The following is an 18,436-nucleotide window of genomic DNA, read 5'->3' on the forward strand; positions in this document are numbered from 1 at the left end:
GTGCACCAACATAAATTATAGAACGAGTACAAACAAGTTTGTGAAGCAGGAAAAATAGTTTAATTTCAATGAGAATCAAAAATATACATATTAATGATATGAAGGGCTGCATTAAGTTACTCACAGTGAGTCTTTATATTTTCATATTTTCTCTGCAGCTGAAACCAAACTTAATTCAGTTTTTATATCAAATAAACTTCAAAGAAACAAACCTTCAAACCTGCACTTCTGGTCTGAGGTTTGGTTCAAAAAACTGAATCAAAGTTTCACATAAATACAATTTAAAGTCTCTTCTTCTGGTGTTATCTCTTGCTGGAGGACCACCAGGTGGTGCCCTGCAGCCTCATGATGGCGTGTTTCTCCTGCGGGCTGAAGTGCAGGATGGTGAGGATGGCGGCGAGCGTCTGCTGCCTCCCGCTGGCGTCCTGCAGCGTCAGGAACTTGTAGATGATGTTTTTCAGATACTCCATGTTGGCGCCCTCTCGGCTCTGGTCTCGAATCAGTTTGTCGAGTCGTCCTCGCAGGTCAGCCGCCTCCTCATCGTGCCGCTCGGCGTTGGAAATGACTTTGGCCTGCAGCTGGTGGACGTCCTTCTCCAACTGGTGTTTCTGCCGCCGCAGAGCTCCGGCCTCCACCTCTTTCCTGGCTAGCTGCTCAGCGTACAGCAACAATGTGGGCTCAGTGGGTGCCGCCCGCCGCAGCGCCTGGCTGATGACGTCACCCTCGCTCTCCTCAGCGTCAGCACTGTCTGTGGCCGTGTTATCGGTGGCAGCGCAGCGCGTCGTGTTCATGCTCAGAGCGGCGGCCCGGAGGCGCTCCAGCTCCTGGTCCTTCTCATCCAGCAGGGCCATGGTCCTCTCTCGCTGTTTGTGTAGCTCCGCCTCCAGCCGCAGCAGCTCATCACGGTGCAGCGCCTCCACACGCTCCACTTCCTGTCTGTGACTCTGCTGCAGCGCCGCCGCCTGCTGCTGGCGCTCCTCCAGCTGCCGGCAGTGCTGGGTCTCGGCCTCGTCGCTCTGGATCCGCAGGTTGATGTACTTCTCCTTCAGCTCCGCCAGCTGGTCCCGCACTTCCTCCAGCTCTCTGGCCTGGCAGCCATCTTTGGCGTTCTTGTTCTTCAGCACTACCTGCGCTCGCAGCTTGTAGCGTTCAAATTCGTCCTTCAGCTGCCGCAGCTCCTGCTGGCACGCTAGCGCCGAGGCACTGTCCCTGCCCGGCTCTGCCTCACTCTCAGTGAGGTTCTGGATGATGGGCGCCTGGTCTGGGTCCCTTTGGGCCGCCAGCAGCAGCAGCTTCTTAACCTTTTCCATCTTGTCCTTCAGCGCCACCACGTCCAGCTGAGACTCGTCCAGGCCGAGGTCAGAGTTTGACCTGTTGGAGGCAGCGATGGCGAGCATTTTGTTCTCAGTGTCGAGCTGCAGGATCCGTTCTCGGAGTCTCTGAGCCACCTGCTGGTCTCGCTGCTTTGCCTTCTCACAGGAACCGAGCAGCTCCGACAGCTCCGACAGCCGCTGCTCCAGACCGGCGACCCGAAGCTCTGCAGCCTGAGCGCGCTCACGTGCCCGCTCCTCCGCCTGACACGCCTGCAGACACAACACAGGGGTTAGTTTAGTCCTGGTTCTGGGTAGTCCTGGTCTGAATCTTACTCTCTTAGTCTCAGTCTATTACAGGTAATTTAGACTTGGTTCTGGATAGTCCTGGTCCTAGTCTTACTCTCCTGTTGTCAGTCTGTTCAGGTGGTTTTGAACTGGGTCTGGGTAGTCTTAGTCTTAGTTTGTCACAGGTATAGACCCATATCTAACCTTCCATTTCTCTCTAAGATCCTTGAGAAAGCAGTCTCTAATCAGTTATGTGACTTTCTACATAACAATAGTTTATTTGAGGATTTTCAGTCAGGATTTAGAGGCATCATAGCACAGAAACAGCACTGGTGAAAGTCACTAATGACCTCCTAACTGCTACTTTAAGTCCTATTTATCAGACCGATTTCAGTTTGTACATGTGAATGATGAATCCTCCGTGAAGGCAAAAGTTAGACACGGAGTTCCACAAGGTTCTGTACTTGGACCAATTCTATTCACCTTGTATATGCTTCCTTTAGGTAATATTATTAGGAAACACTCCATAAATGTTCATTGTTACGCAGATGACACTCAATTATATTTATCAATGAAGCCTGATGAAACCAATCAGTTAAACAAACTCCAAACATGCCTTAACGACATAAAGACCTGGATGACCTGCAATTTTCTGCTACTAAACTCAGATAAAACTGAAGTTATTGTGTTTGGCTCTAAACACCTTAGAAACACATTATCTAATGATAAAGCTACTCTGGATGGCATTACCCTGGCCTCCAGCACCACCGTAAGGAATCTGGGAGTTATCTTTGATCAGGATATGTCCTTTAACTCCCACATAAATCAAATCTCAAGGACTGCCTTTTTTCACTTACGTAATATCACAAAAATCAGGCACATCCTGTCCCTAAAAGATGCAGAAAAACTAGTTCACACATTTGTTACTTCTAGGCTGGATTATTGCAATTCCTTATTATCAGGCTGCTCTAACAAGTCTCTAAAGACTCTCCAGCTGGTCCAGAATGCAGCTGCACGTGTTCTGACTAAAACTAGAAAAAGAGACCACATTTCTCCCATTTTAGCTTCATTACATTGGCTTCCTGTTAAATTTAGAATAGAATTTAAAATCCTTCTCCTAACTTACAAAGCCCTTAATGGTCAGGCACCATCATATCTTGAAGAGCTCATAATACCGTATTATCCCACTAGAACACTGTGCTCCCAGTACGCAGCTTACTGGTGGTTCCTACAGTCTTTAAAAGTAGAATGGGAGGCAGAGCCTTCAGCTATCAGGCTCCTCTTCTATGGAACCATCTACCAGATTCAGTCCGGGGTGCAGACACCCTCTCTATGTTTAAGAGTAGGCTTCAAACTTTCCTTTTTGATAAAGCTTATAGTTAGGGCCGACCAGGCTCGCCTTGGATCAGCCCTTAGTTATGCTGCTATAGGCCTAGACTGCTGGGGGACTTCCCATGATGCACTGAGCTCCTCTCTCCTCCTCCTCCTCTCCATCTGTATGCATTCATGTAACATCAATGCATGTCACTAACTTTGCTTCTTCCCCGGAGTTTTTTGTGCTTTCTCATCTCGCAAGAAACCCTGGGTTCTGGGCCGAACCTTCGCGGTCCTTCACAGTCCTGATGGCATCCTTCCCTGGCTGCTGCTACTGCTGTTGCTGCTGTTGTTGTTATTCTGTCGTCGTCCCCCTCCCCCTTTCCCTCTCTCTTTCACTCTCTCAACCCAACCGGTCAAAGCAGATGGCGCCCACCAAGAGCCGGGGTCTGCTTGAGGTTTCTACCCGTTAAAGGGGAGTTTTTCCTTACTGCTGTCGCCAAGTGCTGCTCATGGGGGAATTGTTGGGTCTTTGTAAATTAAAGAGTACGGTCTTGACCTGCTCTATGTGAAAAGTGCCCTGAGATGACTTTTGTTGTGATATGGCGCTATATAAATAAAGATTGATTGATTGATTGATAGTTTAGGCCTGGTTCTGGGTAGGCCTTGTCTTAGCCTTACCCTCCTGGTGTCAGTCTATTACAGGTAGTTTAGACCTGGTTCTTGGTGGTCCTGGTCTGGGTCTTACCTTCCTGGTCTCACTGTGGACCTGGTCCTGGACCTGGTTCTTCAGGTCCTGTAGCTCTTGCTGCAGCTGGTCCACTCTGGGATCTGGTCTGGTCTGGTCCTCCTCGGCCGCCTCCGGCCTCTTCCTGGACTGGTCCAGGTAAACCTGAGACTCCGCCCCCTGGTCTACATCCTGTGGTGTCTTCAGGAGGCGCTGCTGCTGCAGGATGCAGGTCAGCTCCTGCAGCTGCAGGACGTGGTCTCGCTGCTCCTGCTCGCGCTCGTGCTGCTGTGTGATGATGCGAGCGCGACTCTCCGCCAGCTGCTGCTGCAGGCTGCGGAGCTCCGCCTCCTGCTGTGTCGTCACAGCGACCAAGCGATCCTGCAGCTCCTCCACTTCCTGTTTCAGCTGCCGCCGGTCGGCTTGGAAACTCGCCTCCATGCGGGACTTCTCCTGCGTCACTGTGGCGACAGCACCGCTGAGCGTGCTCAGTTGGCTCTTCAGCTGAGCGACTCGGCGGTCTGCCTCTGAGCTGGGGAGAGGCGGGGCCTGCTCCTGCTCTGGACCCCCACTCTCAGAGCCACTGGTCTCAGACCTTGAGGGCCCTCCCGGCCCTCCCTGGTCCTCCCTGCTCTGGTCTCTGGTGGTCTCTTGCGGGTCCACAGAGGCCTCACTGTGTGGCGAGTTGCGGTCTTCCAGGGGGTCCTGATCCTGCTGGTCCACCTCCTGGGACCCAGTCAAGACCTGCAGGCTGGACTCCAAAGCCTCCTTCTCCTTCAGCAGGCTCTTGTAGGCCTGGACCACATCCCTGAAGCGGGTCTGGTACTGGACCAGCTGCTTCTTCTGGGCCTCGATGGTCTCCAGCAGTTCCTTCCTGCTGGCCCCCCCAACCCCGAAACTCATCCCAAACTTCTCCATTTGCCCAAACTTGATCCCAACTGGGTCCACTCAGACCTGATCCTAACAGGGGCTGCCCCGAACTGATCCTAAAGGGGTCCGCTCAGATCTGATCCTAACAGGGCTGCTCAGACCTGATCCTAACAGGGGCTGCCCAGGACTGATCTTAAAGGGGTCCGCTCAGATCTGATCCCAACAGGGTCCGCTCAGACCTGATCCAGCATCCTGCAGGGACAGCTAGTTCATCTGAAACCACCACGGACTCAGACCTTCACTGGTTCCTGCAACCAGACAGAGTGATGTCATGTTGATGATGTCACAGAGTTCCAACAACTAATCAATTAGTTGCAGACTATAAAATCAGTCATCAATTATTTTGATAATCGATTAATCGTTTTGAGTCATTTTTTAAGAAGAAAAAGTCCAAATTCTCTGATTGCAGCTTGTTAAATGTGAATATTTTCTCTGTGACAATAAACCGAAAATCTTTGTGGACAAAACAAGACATTTGATGACGTCATCATCGTCACCATTTTCTGACATTTTATGGACCAAACTGCTAATTAATTAATCCAGAAAACAATGAACAGATTAATCGATAAAGAAACTAATCGTTAGTTGCAGCTCTAGTACAAAAATATATGTTTTCAACAACAGCAGTTGTTATCGTCTGTTAATGTGATCAATGATTCTGCATCTTATTGTTTTTTTCGCTGTTTATATTCACTAATGATTATTTTATTATTGATGTTTTTAATAAAATAAAAGTATCAGTTACAATCTGTGATTATTTATTGATATTATTTCATGTTTTGGCATTTCTTACACGGAATAATTCAACTATTGATCACGTAGTTTATTACTGTTTGAAGCGGGGCTTTAAATTCAACTGCAACTATCTAAATATCAATCTAATTATCGATCAGTTTGTCTGTTTGTTTCACAGTTTGATCAGTTTAATGATCAGCAGACAGCTGATCGTTAAACTGATCAAACACCGACAATAATCACGGACTTTGATCCGGTTCTTACCTGATAACCCGTTAGCAGCACGTGACCAAGCTCACTGGTTTCACTGTCGATTTATTTCATCAGAAAAATGTAAATAAAAACCTGAACTGAGAGTTAAACTGATCAGCAGCTGTGAGCGAACAGCCGCCATATTGGTCTGAACCGGAACTGGAGGAGGATGAGGAGGAGGCGGGAATCTGATGCTGCGTTCACTGCTATCAGGAAAATCATCAGTCAGTAAAACATGTTTAACAAAGCAGACAGACGGAGCTGTTCTGGTTCACACTGATGTCTAATCTGACCTTTTACAGTCCTGGAAAGTAACTAAATACATTTACTCAAGTACTGCACTAAAGTACAGTTTAGAGGTACTTGTACTTTACTTGAGTATTTCCATGTGATGCTACTTTCTACATTTCAGAGGGAAATATTGTACTTTCTACTCCACTACATTTATTTGACAGCTTTAGTTACTTTTCAGATGAAGATTTGACACAATGGATAATATAACAAGCTTTTAAAATACAACACATTGTTAAAGATGAAACCAGTGGTTTCCAACCTTTTTGGCTTTTGACGTCTTACAAAAAGCAGTGTGTAGTCGGGGTCACATTTCACATGTCTATGAGTTGTTAACAGCTCCACCAAATAGTGATTTTTCCCTCTAAACTTCTCACATGCTTTCATTTCAATAAATGTTCAAATGATCCAATATTTCAGCAAAAATCAAAGATTAGAGAAAAAGTCCAAAAACTGAAAACTGCAATACTTTAACTACATCAAGCTCACTATATTTATGTACTTTTACTGCAACTACTGTACTGTATGTTTGTTTTTTTTTGGGGGGGGGGTTACAGATGAAATGCCTTTAAGTTGTTTTTTAAATGTTTGTTTGTTGATCATAAGTAAAACTTCAATGTACCATCTTTCTAGTGAAAACTGAACGCAGCACAACGCTTTGTTGTTTTAAATAAAGTTTTGTCAAATGCGTGACGTCAATTATTCCGCGTTGGCCTGGACGTGGCACCGAGGAGGAGCCGCTCTGTTGTCCGACTGATCTGCTCTGATCTCCGGCAGTTTCTCCTCCTGTTGTTCGGCTCTCTTGCGGCTTTCCTACGGCTCTTCTCCGGCTCGGACCAGCAGCTTCTCCCGGACTAACCGGCTGACATTCTCCGCCGTCGGTTTTCACTCCTCCCGCCGCTGAACCGGGACATTTTACTCAAGATGGGTCTGACGATCTCGTCGCTGTTCTCCAAGTTCTTCGGGAAGAAGCAGATGCGGATACTGATGGGTGAGCACCGCGGCTAAGCTAACTAGCTCCGCGGCCAGCCGGGCGGGGACCGGCGGGGACTGAAAAAACACTCTTTACACTCCGATTCTCACCTTGAAACAGAACATTTTCACTCTCTTCTCAGCTATAAACTCCCGCCTGGTTGAACTGTGACTCACATTTTAATAGAAAACATTAAAAATAGAAGCTAACTCAGCTAGCCAGATGCGAACGCTCAGAGCTAACGGAGACGCTTAACGTGTCTCCAGTTTAGTTTAACGGCTTTTATCTGTTTTAAACCTCCTGTTGGTGTTAGTTTGAATAGGAGTGATCCAGAAGCTGCTTAAATCCTTTTATTTGTTAAAGTTTATCTTCTGTGAAAGTCTGTTTTCTGTCTTTAAATTCTGTCTTTTTGTCGTGTTTCAGTCGGTTTGGACGCAGCTGGAAAAACAACGATCCTGTACAAACTGAAGCTCGGAGAGATCGTCACCACCATCCCAACTATCGGTAATAATCAATACACTACCACCATCCCAACTATCTGTAATAATCAATACACTACCACCATCCCAACTATCGGTAATAATCAATACACTACCACCATCCCAACTATCTGTAATAATCAATACACTACCACCATCCCAACTATCGGTAATAATCAATACACTACCACCATCCCAACTATCTGTAATAATCAATACACTACCACCATCCCAACTATCAGTAATAATCAATACACTACCACCATCCCAACTATCTGTAATAATCAATACACTACCACCATCCCAACTATCTGTAATAATCAATACACTACCAGAATCCCAACTATCTGTAATAATCAATACACTACCACCATCCCAACTATCTGTAATAATCAATACACCACCACCATCCTAACTATCTGTAATAATCAATAAACTACCACCATCCCAACTATCTGCAATAATCAATACACTACCACCATCCCAACTATCTGTAATAATCAATACACTACCAGCATCCCAACTATCTGTAATAATCAATACACTACCACCATCCCAACTATCTGTAATAATCAATACACTACCACCATCCCAACTATCTGTAATAATCAATAAACTACCACCATCCCAACTATCTGTAATAATCAATAAACTACCACCATCCCAACTATCTGTAATAATCAATAAACTACCACCATCCCAACTATCTGTAATAATCAATACACTACCACCATCCCAACTATCTGTAATAATCAATAAACTACCACCATCCCAACTATCTGTAATAATCAATACACTACCACCATCCCAACTATCTGTAATAATCAATAAACTATATCTGCCACAGAGTAACAGAAGTTTTCATTAATATAAATTCTGCACATTTAAAACATAAACATGACTATAACATAACTATAACATAAATATAACATAACTATAACATTAATGTAACATAAATATAACATGACTATAACATAACTATAACATAAATATAACATAACTATAACATTAATATAACATAAATATAACTATAACATAACTATAACTTATATGCTCAGTAGGTTTCTGGCTCCGCCCACCAGTTCCTGATTGGCCCACAGACTTTATATTGTGATGATGTCACAGATTTTTAAATCCTTTTTCTCAGCTCGAGGAAAGTTTTACTGATATCAAACAAAGAGCCTTGACGGAGCTCGTTAGCGGTTGGAGGCGTCCTGACGAGCTCGTTAGCGGTTGGCAGCGTCCTGACGGAGCTCGTTAGCGGTTGGCGACGTCCTGACTGAGCTCGTTAGTGGTTTAACAGACGTCTCTCTTATAACGGCGCTCTGAGGTTGGGCTGTTTGGGCCTCGGGGGGATTCTCGCTGTAATACCACCAGTGGCCACTGGGAGAAACTGGCTGCCAGGCTGAGCAGCGCCATATCAGCTGTAATTATACGTCCATGAGTCAGGCTGAGACTCTGTCTCCACTCAGCATCGACCTTTTCACTTGAGATTATTTGTATTTGGCCCTGAACCGTGGATCCACCGTGAGACCGGGTCCATCAGGTCTCTAGCGGCTGCGTCGGCAGACGTGGCGATGAGGTCTCCATATTGTCGTCCTCACATGAAGGAGACTTGTGTTGAAAAGGTGAAGCACAGGTCTGACATATGAGAAGGTGACATACCTGACAGCATCAGTGAAGTCCTGAAGGGGTTCCAGAGCCTCCTGGACTGTCTCCAGGACCACCACCTAGACCACCTCAGGACCTTTATGTCCTACCATGTAGGCACAACATGCTTGGACTTTTGTCGGCGGACTGGACTCTGGGGAGCACTCCCTCCCGCCCCAGGACCCTCAGTTCCCAGCATGTGGATTCAGTGATGAGCTGGTGAGCCGGCAGACCAGCTGGATCGGGATTTGAGCCGGTCTCCTTCTCCTCCAGCTGCTGACAGTTGTAATGGCCGACTTCATCCATACCGTCTCCTGTAATACACAACTGAAGAATATCTTAAAAATCTTTTTATTTTATTTTCGTATTTAGAGAGTCAGAAACCTGTTTAACAGGGATGTGATTATTATTATTATTATTATTATTATTATTATTATTATTTCCATAAACTCAGTGCAGACTGAGTGTGAGAGCAGAGATGCAAACAGCAGCGTTACAGAAGAAACAGGTTTTATATTTTAATACAACATCAAACTAGATGAATATAAACGATGTCGTCATCATCATAGACGCCATCTAGCCCCAATCAAGCTTTTAATGGTTCATCTGCTGGCGTGTTTCAGGCTTTAATGGTTCATCCGCTGGCGTGTTTCAGGCTTTAATGGTTCATCTGCTGGCGTGTTTCAGGCTTTAATGGTTCATCTGCTGGTGTGTTTCAGGCTTTAATGGTTCATCTGCTGGTGTGTTTCAGGCTTTAATGGTTCATCCGCTGGTGTGTTTCAGGCTTTAATGGTTCATCCGCTGGCGTGTTTCAGGCTTTAATAGTTCATCCGCTGGCGTGTTTCAGGCTTTAATGGTTCATCCGCTGGCGTGTTTCAGGCTTTTAATGGTTCATCTGCTGGCGTGTTTCAGGCTTTAATGGTTCATCCGCTGGCGTGTTTCAGGCTTTAATGGTTCATCTGCTGGCGTGTTTCAGGCTTTAATGGTTCATCTGCTGGTGTGTTTCAGGCTTTAATGGTTCATCTGCTGGTGTGTTTCAGGCTTTAATGGTTCATCTGCTGGCGTGTTTCAGGCTTTAATGGTTCATCTGCTGGCGTGTTTCAGGCTTTAATGGTTCATCTGCTGGTGTGTTTCAGGCTTTAATGGTTCATCCGCTGGTGTGTTTCAGGCTTTAATGGTTCATCTGCTGGTGTGTTTCAGGCTTTAATGGTTCATCTGCTGGTGTGTTTCAGGCTTTAATGGTTCATCCGCTGGTGTGTTTCAGGCTTTAATGGTTCATCTGCTGGTGTGTTTCAGGCTTTAATGGTTCATCCGCTGGCGTGTTTCAGGCTTTAATAGTTCATCCGCTGGCGTGTTTCAGGCTTTAATGGTTCATCCGCTGGCGTGTTTCAGGCTTTTAATGGTTCATCTGCTGGCGTGTTTCAGGCTTTTAATGGTTCATCTGCTGGTGTGTTTCAAGCTTTAATGGTTCATCTGCTGGCGTGTTTCAAGCTTTTAGTGGTTCATCTGCTGGTGTGTTTCAGGCTTTTAATGGTTCATCTGCTGGCGTGTTTCAGGCTTTAATGGTTCATCTGCTGGCGTGTTTCAGGCTTTAATGGTTCATCTGCTGGTGTGTTTCAGGCTTTTAATGGTTCATCTGCTGGTGTGTTTCAGGCTTTTAATGGTTCATCTGCTGGTGTGTTTCAGGCTTTAATGGTTCATCTGCTGGTGTGTTTCAGGCTTTTAATGGTTCATCTGCTGGTGTGTTTCAAGCTTTAATGGTTCATCTGCTGGTGTGTTTCAAGCTTTAATGGTTTATCTGCTGGTGTGTTTCAGGCTTTAATGGTTCATCCGCTGGCGTGTTTCAGGCTTTTAATGGTTCATCTGCTGGCGTGTTTCAGGCTTTAATGGTTCATCTGCTGGTGTGTTTCAGGCTTTTAATGGTTCATCTGCTGGTGTGTTTCAGGCTTTAATGGTTCATCTGCTGGCGTGTTTCAGGCTTTAATGGTTCATCTGCTGGCGTGTTTCAGGCTTTTAATGGTTCATCTGCTGGCGTGTTTCAGGCTTTTAATGGTTCATCTGCTGGCGTGTTTCAGGCTTTTAATGGTTCATCTGCTGGTGTGTTTCAAGCTTTAATGGTTCATCTGCTGGCGTGTTTCAAGCTTTTAATGGTTCATCTGCTGGTGTGTTTCAGGCTTTTAATGGTTCATCTGCTGGCGTGTTTCAGGCTTTAATGGTTCATCTGCTGGTGTGTTTCAAGCTTTAATGGTTTATCTGCTGGTGTGTTTCAGGCTTTAATGGTTCATCTGCTGGTGTGTTTCAGGCTTTTAATGGTTCATCTGCTGGCGTGTTTCAGGCTTTAATGGTTCATCTGCTGGCGTGTTTCAGGCTTTAATGGTTCATCTGCTGGCGTGTTTCAGGCTTTAATGGTTCATCTGCTGGTGTGTTTCAGGCTTTTAATGGTTCATCTGCTGGCGTGTTTCAGGCTTTAATGGTTCATCTGCTGGCGTGTTTCAGGCTTTTAATGGTTCATCTGCTGGTGTGTTTCAGGCTTTTAATGGTTCATCTGCTAGCGTGTTTCAGGCTTTAATGGTTCATCTGCTGGTGTGTTTCAGGCTTTTAATGGTTCATCTGCTGGTGTGTTTCAGGCTTTAATGGTTCATCTGCTGGCGTGTTTCAAGCTTTTAATGGTTCATCTGCTGGTGTGTTTCAGGCTTTAATGGTTCATCTGCTGGCGTGTTTCAGGCTTTTAATGGTTCATCTGCTGGCGTGTTTCAGGCTTTAATGGTTCATCTGCTGGCGTGTTTCAGGCTTTAATGGTTCATCTGCTGGTGTGTTTCAGGCTTTAATGGTTCATCTGCTGGTGTGTTTCAGGCTTTTAATGGTTCATCTGCTGGCGTGTTTCAGGCTTTAATGGTTCATCTGCTGGCGTGTTTCAGGCTTTTAATGGTTCATCTGCTGGTGTGTTTCAGGCTTTTAATGGTTCATCTGCTGGCGTGTTTCAGGCTTTAATGGTTCATCTGCTGGTGTGTTTCAGGCTTTTAATGGTTCATCTGCTGGTTTGTTTCAGGCTTTAATGGTTCATCTGCTGGCGTGTTTCAAGCTTTTAATGGTTCATCTGCTGGTGTGTTTCAGGCTTTAATGGTTCATCTGCTGGTGTGTTTCAAGCTTTTAATGATTCATCTGCTGGTGTGTTTCAAGCTTTTAATGGTTCATCTGCTGGTGTGTTTCAGGCTTTAATGGTTCATCTGCTGGTGTGTTTCAAGCTTTTAATGGTTCATCTGCTGGTGTGTTTCAGGCTTTTAATGGTTCATCTGCTGGTGTGTTTCAGGCTTTTAATGGTTCATCTGCTGGCGTGTTTCAAGCTTTAATGGTTCATCCGCTGGCGTGTTTCAGGCTTTTAATTGTTCATCTGCTGGTGTGTTTCAGGCTTTAATGGTTCATCTGCTGGCGTGTTTCAGGCTTTAATGGTTCATCTGCTGGCGTGTTTCAGGCTTTAATGGTTCATCTGCTGGCGTGTTTCAGGCTTTAATGGTTCATCTGCTGGTGTGTTTCAGGCTTTTAATTGTTCATCTGCTGGTGTGTTTCAGGCTTTAATGGTTCATCTGCTGGCGTGTTTCAGGCTTTAATGGTTCATCTGCTGGTGTGTTTCAGGCTTTTAATGGTTCATCTGCTGGCGTGTTTCAAGCTTTAATGGTTCATCTGCTGGCGTGTTTCAGGCTTTAATGGTTCATCTGCTGGCGTGTTTCAGGCTTTTAATGGTTCATCTGCTGGTGTGTTTCAGGCTTTTAATGGTTCATCTGCTGGCGTGTTTCAAGCTTTAATGGTTCATCCGCTGGCGTGTTTCAGGCTTTTAATTGTTCATCTGCTGGTGTGTTTCAGGCTTTAATGGTTCATCTGCTGGCGTGTTTCAAGCTTTTAATGGTTCATCTGCTGGTGTGTTTCAGGCTTTAATGGTTCATCTGCTGGCGTGTTTCAGGCTTTTAATGGTTCATCTGCTGGCGTGTTTCAGGCTTTAATGGTTCATCTGCTGGCGTGTTTCAGGCTTTAATGGTTCATCTGCTGGTGTGTTTCAGGCTTTAATGGTTCATCTGCTGGTGTGTTTCAGGCTTTTAATGGTTCATCTGCTGGCGTGTTTCAGGCTTTAATGGTTCATCTGCTGGCGTGTTTCAGGCTTTTAATGGTTCATCTGCTGGTGTGTTTCAGGCTTTTAATGGTTCATCTGCTGGCGTGTTTCAGGCTTTAATGGTTCATCTGCTGGTGTGTTTCAGGCTTTTAATGGTTCATCTGCTGGTTTGTTTCAGGCTTTAATGGTTCATCTGCTGGCGTGTTTCAAGCTTTTAATGGTTCATCTGCTGGTGTGTTTCAGGCTTTAATGGTTCATCTGCTGGTGTGTTTCAAGCTTTTAATGATTCATCTGCTGGTGTGTTTCAAGCTTTTAATGGTTCATCTGCTGGTGTGTTTCAGGCTTTAATGGTTCATCTGCTGGTGTGTTTCAAGCTTTTAATGGTTCATCTGCTGGTGTGTTTCAGGCTTTTAATGGTTCATCTGCTGGTGTGTTTCAGGCTTTTAATGGTTCATCTGCTGGCGTGTTTCAAGCTTTAATGGTTCATCCGCTGGCGTGTTTCAGGCTTTTAATTGTTCATCTGCTGGTGTGTTTCAGGCTTTAATGGTTCATCTGCTGGCGTGTTTCAGGCTTTAATGGTTCATCTGCTGGCGTGTTTCAGGCTTTAATGGTTCATCTGCTGGCGTGTTTCAGGCTTTAATGGTTCATCTGCTGGTGTGTTTCAGGCTTTAATGTGGAGACGGTGGAATACAAGAACATCTGTTTCACAGTTTGGGACGTCGGCGGCCAAGACAAGATCAGACCTCTGTGGAGACATTACTTCCAAAACACACAGGTATACAATACACAACACACAACACACAACACACAGTACACAACACACAGTACACAATACACAATACACAATACACAACACACAACACACAACACACAGTACACAACACACAGTACACAACACACAGGTATACAACACACAATACACAACACACAACACACAATACACAACACACAACACACAATACACAACACACAACACACAGTACACAACACACAGTACACAACACACAGGTATACAACACACAACACACAATACACAACACACAACACACACAACACACAATACACAACACACACAACATACACAATACACAACACACAACACACAATACACAACACACAATACACAACACAGTCTGAAGGTTTCAGCTGCTTTTCTGTCAGATGGATCAGATTCTTCAACAGTATGCAGCAGCTCAGACTGAACATAAACACTGTACCTGAACACGTGTGTGTGTGTGTGTGTGTGTGTGTGTGTGTGTGTGTGTGTGACCTCTGACCTCTACAGGGTCTGATCTTCGTGGTGGACAGTAACGACAGAGAGAGAGTTGCAGAGTCCGCAGAGGAACTCTCCAAGATGGTGAGTTGCACCTGAACGTCTCAGCTGTTCTTACATAATATTTATATTCTAGATTATTGATCTGACCTTCATTCATCATAATGTTCAATATCTAAAGTTATTATCAGCAGCTCCACATTAACGACCTGTCAGATTCATTTACATCTTTCATCGGTCACGTGACTGTATCAGTGACGTCATTAATGTTTTTCCACTGGTCCGGGTCAGAGGTCGGCTGTCCAGTAGTCGGTTTTTATCCGCCTCCATGCAAATAGTTTTATTTATTAGCGGTCACCAAAGAACAACTAAGACTTAAAGTTAATCGTCATGTTTAATCTTCATGTAAATAAATGAAACGAGGACACAGACTCATACATGTGATATTTAAAATCGTCATATTACACTGAACTCTAAATTCTTCTGATCAAATAAAGGAAAGACTCTCCAACCTGCTGATCAATAACCGTTAGACTCATTTCTTCCTCTTCCAGCTTCCTGATTTCCCTCTTTAATGTATTTATGGCAGTGAAACATTATCTTCTCCACTGATTCTTCTGTTTGACAGCTCATATAGTCCTGAGGGATGTTTGTTTCACATATCACACTACTAACCTACTCAGCTCTTGATCGGCCAATGACGTGGACCGGTACTCTGTGATGCGTGCTAGGGGAGGGGCCAGAGAACAGGAACATCATTTATGATACAACGATTATTTTATTAATTTAACTCTTTTTTTACCACTTGCCTGATAGTGAGAGTTGCTACATTTACCAGCTTGACGTGGCGTTTTACCGTTTGGTCTTATTGTTGAGCCGTTCTGTCTGCAGATCCAGGAGGACGAGCTGAAGGAGGCGGTGCTTCTGGTTTTCGCCAACAAACAAGATCTTCCCAACGCCATGGGGGTCAGTGAACTCACCGACAAACTGGGTCTGCACAGCCTGCGCAGCAGAACTGTACGTATCAATACTCCAATCAATACAATCATCAATACATCTGTCTGTACTACACACACAACTAATGTTGAGCTGATCAGTCTCACCTGTCTCTGATCAATGTCTCTGATCAATATCTCACCTGTCTCTGATCAATGTCTCACCTGTCTCTGATCACTGTCTCACCTGTCTCTGATCAATGTCTCACCTGTCTCTGATCACTGTCTCTGATCAATGTCTCACCTGTCTCCGATCACTGTCTCTGATCACTGTCTCACCTGTCTCTGATCACTGTCTCTGATCACTGTCTCTGATCACTGTCTCTGATCACTGTCTCTGATCAATGTCTCACCTGTCTCTGATCACTGTCTCTGATCACTGTCTCACCTGTCTCTGATCAGTCTCTGATCACTGTCTCACCTGTCTCTGTTCAGTGTCTCTGATCACTGTCTCACCTGTCTCTGATCAATGTCTCTGATCAATGTCTCACCTGTCTCTGATCACTGTCTCTGATCAATGTCTCACCTGTCTCTGATCAATGTCTCTGATCAATGTCTCACCTGTCTCTGATCACTGTCTCTGATCACCGTCTCTGATCAATGTCTCACCTGTCTCTGATCACCGTCTCTGATCAATGTCTCTGATCAATGTCTCACCTGTCTCTGATCAATGTCTCACCTGTCTCTGATCAATGTCTCACCTGTCTCTGATCACTGTCTCACCTGTCTCTGATCAATGTCTCACCTGTCTGTCCACAGTGGCACGTCCAGGCCACCTGTGCCACTCAGGGTACTGGTCTGTATGAGGGTCTGGATTGGTTGTCCAACGAGCTGTCGAAACGTTAGAGCAGCTGGCAGGAAGCAGCAGCGACTGATGTCATCAACTGATGTCACCGTGTACAGACTGATGAGGAAGAAGAGGAGGAGGAAGAAGAGGAGGAGGAGCGTTTCAGGACTGTTTCTGTTTTTTTTAAATTATAAATGTGTCGTCTCGGACTTTCCCATCATCCTCTTCTTCTTCTGGTCTTCCTCCTGTCGTCTCTGCAGATGTTTGTTAGATCTGTTTTTTCTTTTAATCCGCATGTTTTAATTCAGAATCATGTGACAGGTTGTAATGGATGAGAGGGGCGGGGCTAGAAGCAGGTGTCAGTCACCTGTGGGTCAGGGGGCGGGGCCAGAAGCAGGTGTCAGTCACCTGTGGGTCAGGGGGCGGGGTTTACAACAGGTGATAGTTACCTGTAGTTGGTGGGAGGGGCCAACAGCAGGTGACAGTTCATCTGCATTTGGGGGTGGGGTTTATGAGAGGTCGCAGTTACCTGTGGTTGGTGGGAGGGGTTTGTGACAGGTGACCTGTCATGTGATGACTCATTCCACAGAGCAGAACCTGAAGGCCTCATCATTCCGTAACAATGTGAAGAAGAAGCAGAGAGACAACGATGATGCAATAAAGGTTTTTTTCTTCTCAATGGTTCCTGTTTTTATGTTTTTGCTCAGATTCGTGTCCTGATCGTTTGTCAGTCAGAAATGTGAAACTGGAGACGACTGAACTACGTTCTGCTGTGAGCTATGAAAGAAAGTCATATATTGAAATAAACATTTATATTATTTACATCACCCCAAATGATCACATTTCATTAAAAGAAAGAATTTGAACATAACATTTTTTCACTGTACGAAGATTTAAAGAGTTAAATAAGGCATTTCTGGATCGCCCCGGTAACCAAGTGGTTGCTGCACACGTCACATAACTACGTCGTCGCTGGTTCGATTCCAGCCAGAGTCCTTTGTTTCATGTCGTACCACCCGTCTCGCTCTCCCCTCGTTTCCTGTCTGCCTCCTCACTAATGACTGTCCAATAAAGGCACATATGCCAAAAAATAATGTTAAAAAACAAAGACGATTCTTGTTTTACTGAGATCCGTCAAATATCTTCATGAATTAATGATCGATCTTGTTACCAAACTACAGCAAAGCTTCTCTTAATAAATCAACATATTACTGTTGGTTTATCATGAAACACTTTCACACAAAGTCAAAGTTTCTTATTCAGTAAGTTTAGTCAGTGACGTGGAGATTTGGTTTAAAGTTTAGTGAAATAAGATAAAAGTTGTTAAAACAGTAAAAATTTTGTATTTTAATCATTTCATGTAATTATAACACAAAATGGAACTAATTGCAAAATGTTCTTGTAACAATTACCTGAAATCATTAACTTCTGTTTCAGTTGTTCTGTTGTAACCAAGAACAAATCAGCACATCACTTTATCGACCATGTTTACACTCTAATTAACCATCACTACTGACCATGTTTACACTCTAATTAACCATCACTACTGACCATGTTTACACTCTAATTAACCATCACTACTGACCATGTTTACACTAATTAACCATCACTACTGACCATGTTTACACTCTAATTAACCATCACTTTATCGACCATGTTTACACTCTAATTAACCATCACTACTGACCATGTTTACACTAATTAACCATCACTACTGACCATGTTTACACTCTAATTAACCATCACTACTGACCATGTTTACACTCTAATTAACCATCACTACTAACCATGTTTACACTAATTAACCACCACTACTGACCATGTTTACACTCTAATTAACCATCACTACTGACCATGTTTACACTAATTAACCATCACTACTGACCATGTTTACACTCTAATTAACCATCACTACTGACCATGTTTACACTCTAATTAACCATCACTAGTGACCATGTTTACACTCTAATTAACCATCACTACTGACCATGTTTACAATTTAATTAACCATCACTAGTGACCATGTTTACAATTTAATTAACCATCACTAGTGACCATGTTTACACTCTAATTAACCATCACTACTGACCATGTTTACACTAATTAACCATCACTACTGACCATGTTTACACTCTAATTAACCATCACTTTATCGACCATGTTTACACTCTAATTAACCATCACTACTGACCATGTTTACACTCTAATTAACCATCACTACTGACCATGTTTACACTAATTAACCATCACTACTGACCATGTTTACACTCTAATTAACCATCACTTTATCGACCATGTTTACACTCTAATTAACCATCACTACTGAC

General features: G+C 44.3%; 2 protein-coding genes across 2 annotated transcripts; one reads left to right on the plus strand and one right to left on the minus strand.

Moving 5' to 3' along the window:
* Positions 1-37: 37 nt before the first annotated feature.
* gcc1 (GRIP and coiled-coil domain containing 1) lies at positions 38-5,853 on the minus strand. Its single transcript, XM_042403525.1, has 3 exons — positions 5,569-5,853; positions 3,661-4,817; positions 38-1,583 (listed from the first exon to the last, which is right to left on the minus strand). The coding sequence occupies exons 2-3, from the start codon at positions 4,555-4,557 to the stop codon at positions 303-305; spliced, it is 2,178 nt and encodes a 725-aa protein (XP_042259459.1). The 5' UTR covers positions 4,558-4,817; positions 5,569-5,853; the 3' UTR covers positions 38-302.
* Positions 5,854-6,533: 680 nt separating this feature from the next.
* On the plus strand, positions 6,534-16,788 carry LOC121891117 (ADP-ribosylation factor 4). The gene is made up of 6 exons (XM_042403873.1): positions 6,534-6,838; positions 7,244-7,324; positions 13,720-13,829; positions 14,340-14,411; positions 15,219-15,344; positions 16,082-16,788. The coding sequence occupies exons 1-6, from the start codon at positions 6,772-6,774 to the stop codon at positions 16,166-16,168; spliced, it is 543 nt and encodes a 180-aa protein (XP_042259807.1). The 5' UTR covers positions 6,534-6,771; the 3' UTR covers positions 16,169-16,788.
* The last annotated feature ends 1,648 nt before the right edge of the window (positions 16,789-18,436 follow it).

Source organism: Thunnus maccoyii, chromosome 23 (genome assembly GCF_910596095.1).
Source record: "Thunnus maccoyii chromosome 23, fThuMac1.1, whole genome shotgun sequence".
Lineage (NCBI taxonomy): Eukaryota > Metazoa > Chordata > Actinopteri > Scombriformes > Scombridae > Thunnus > Thunnus maccoyii.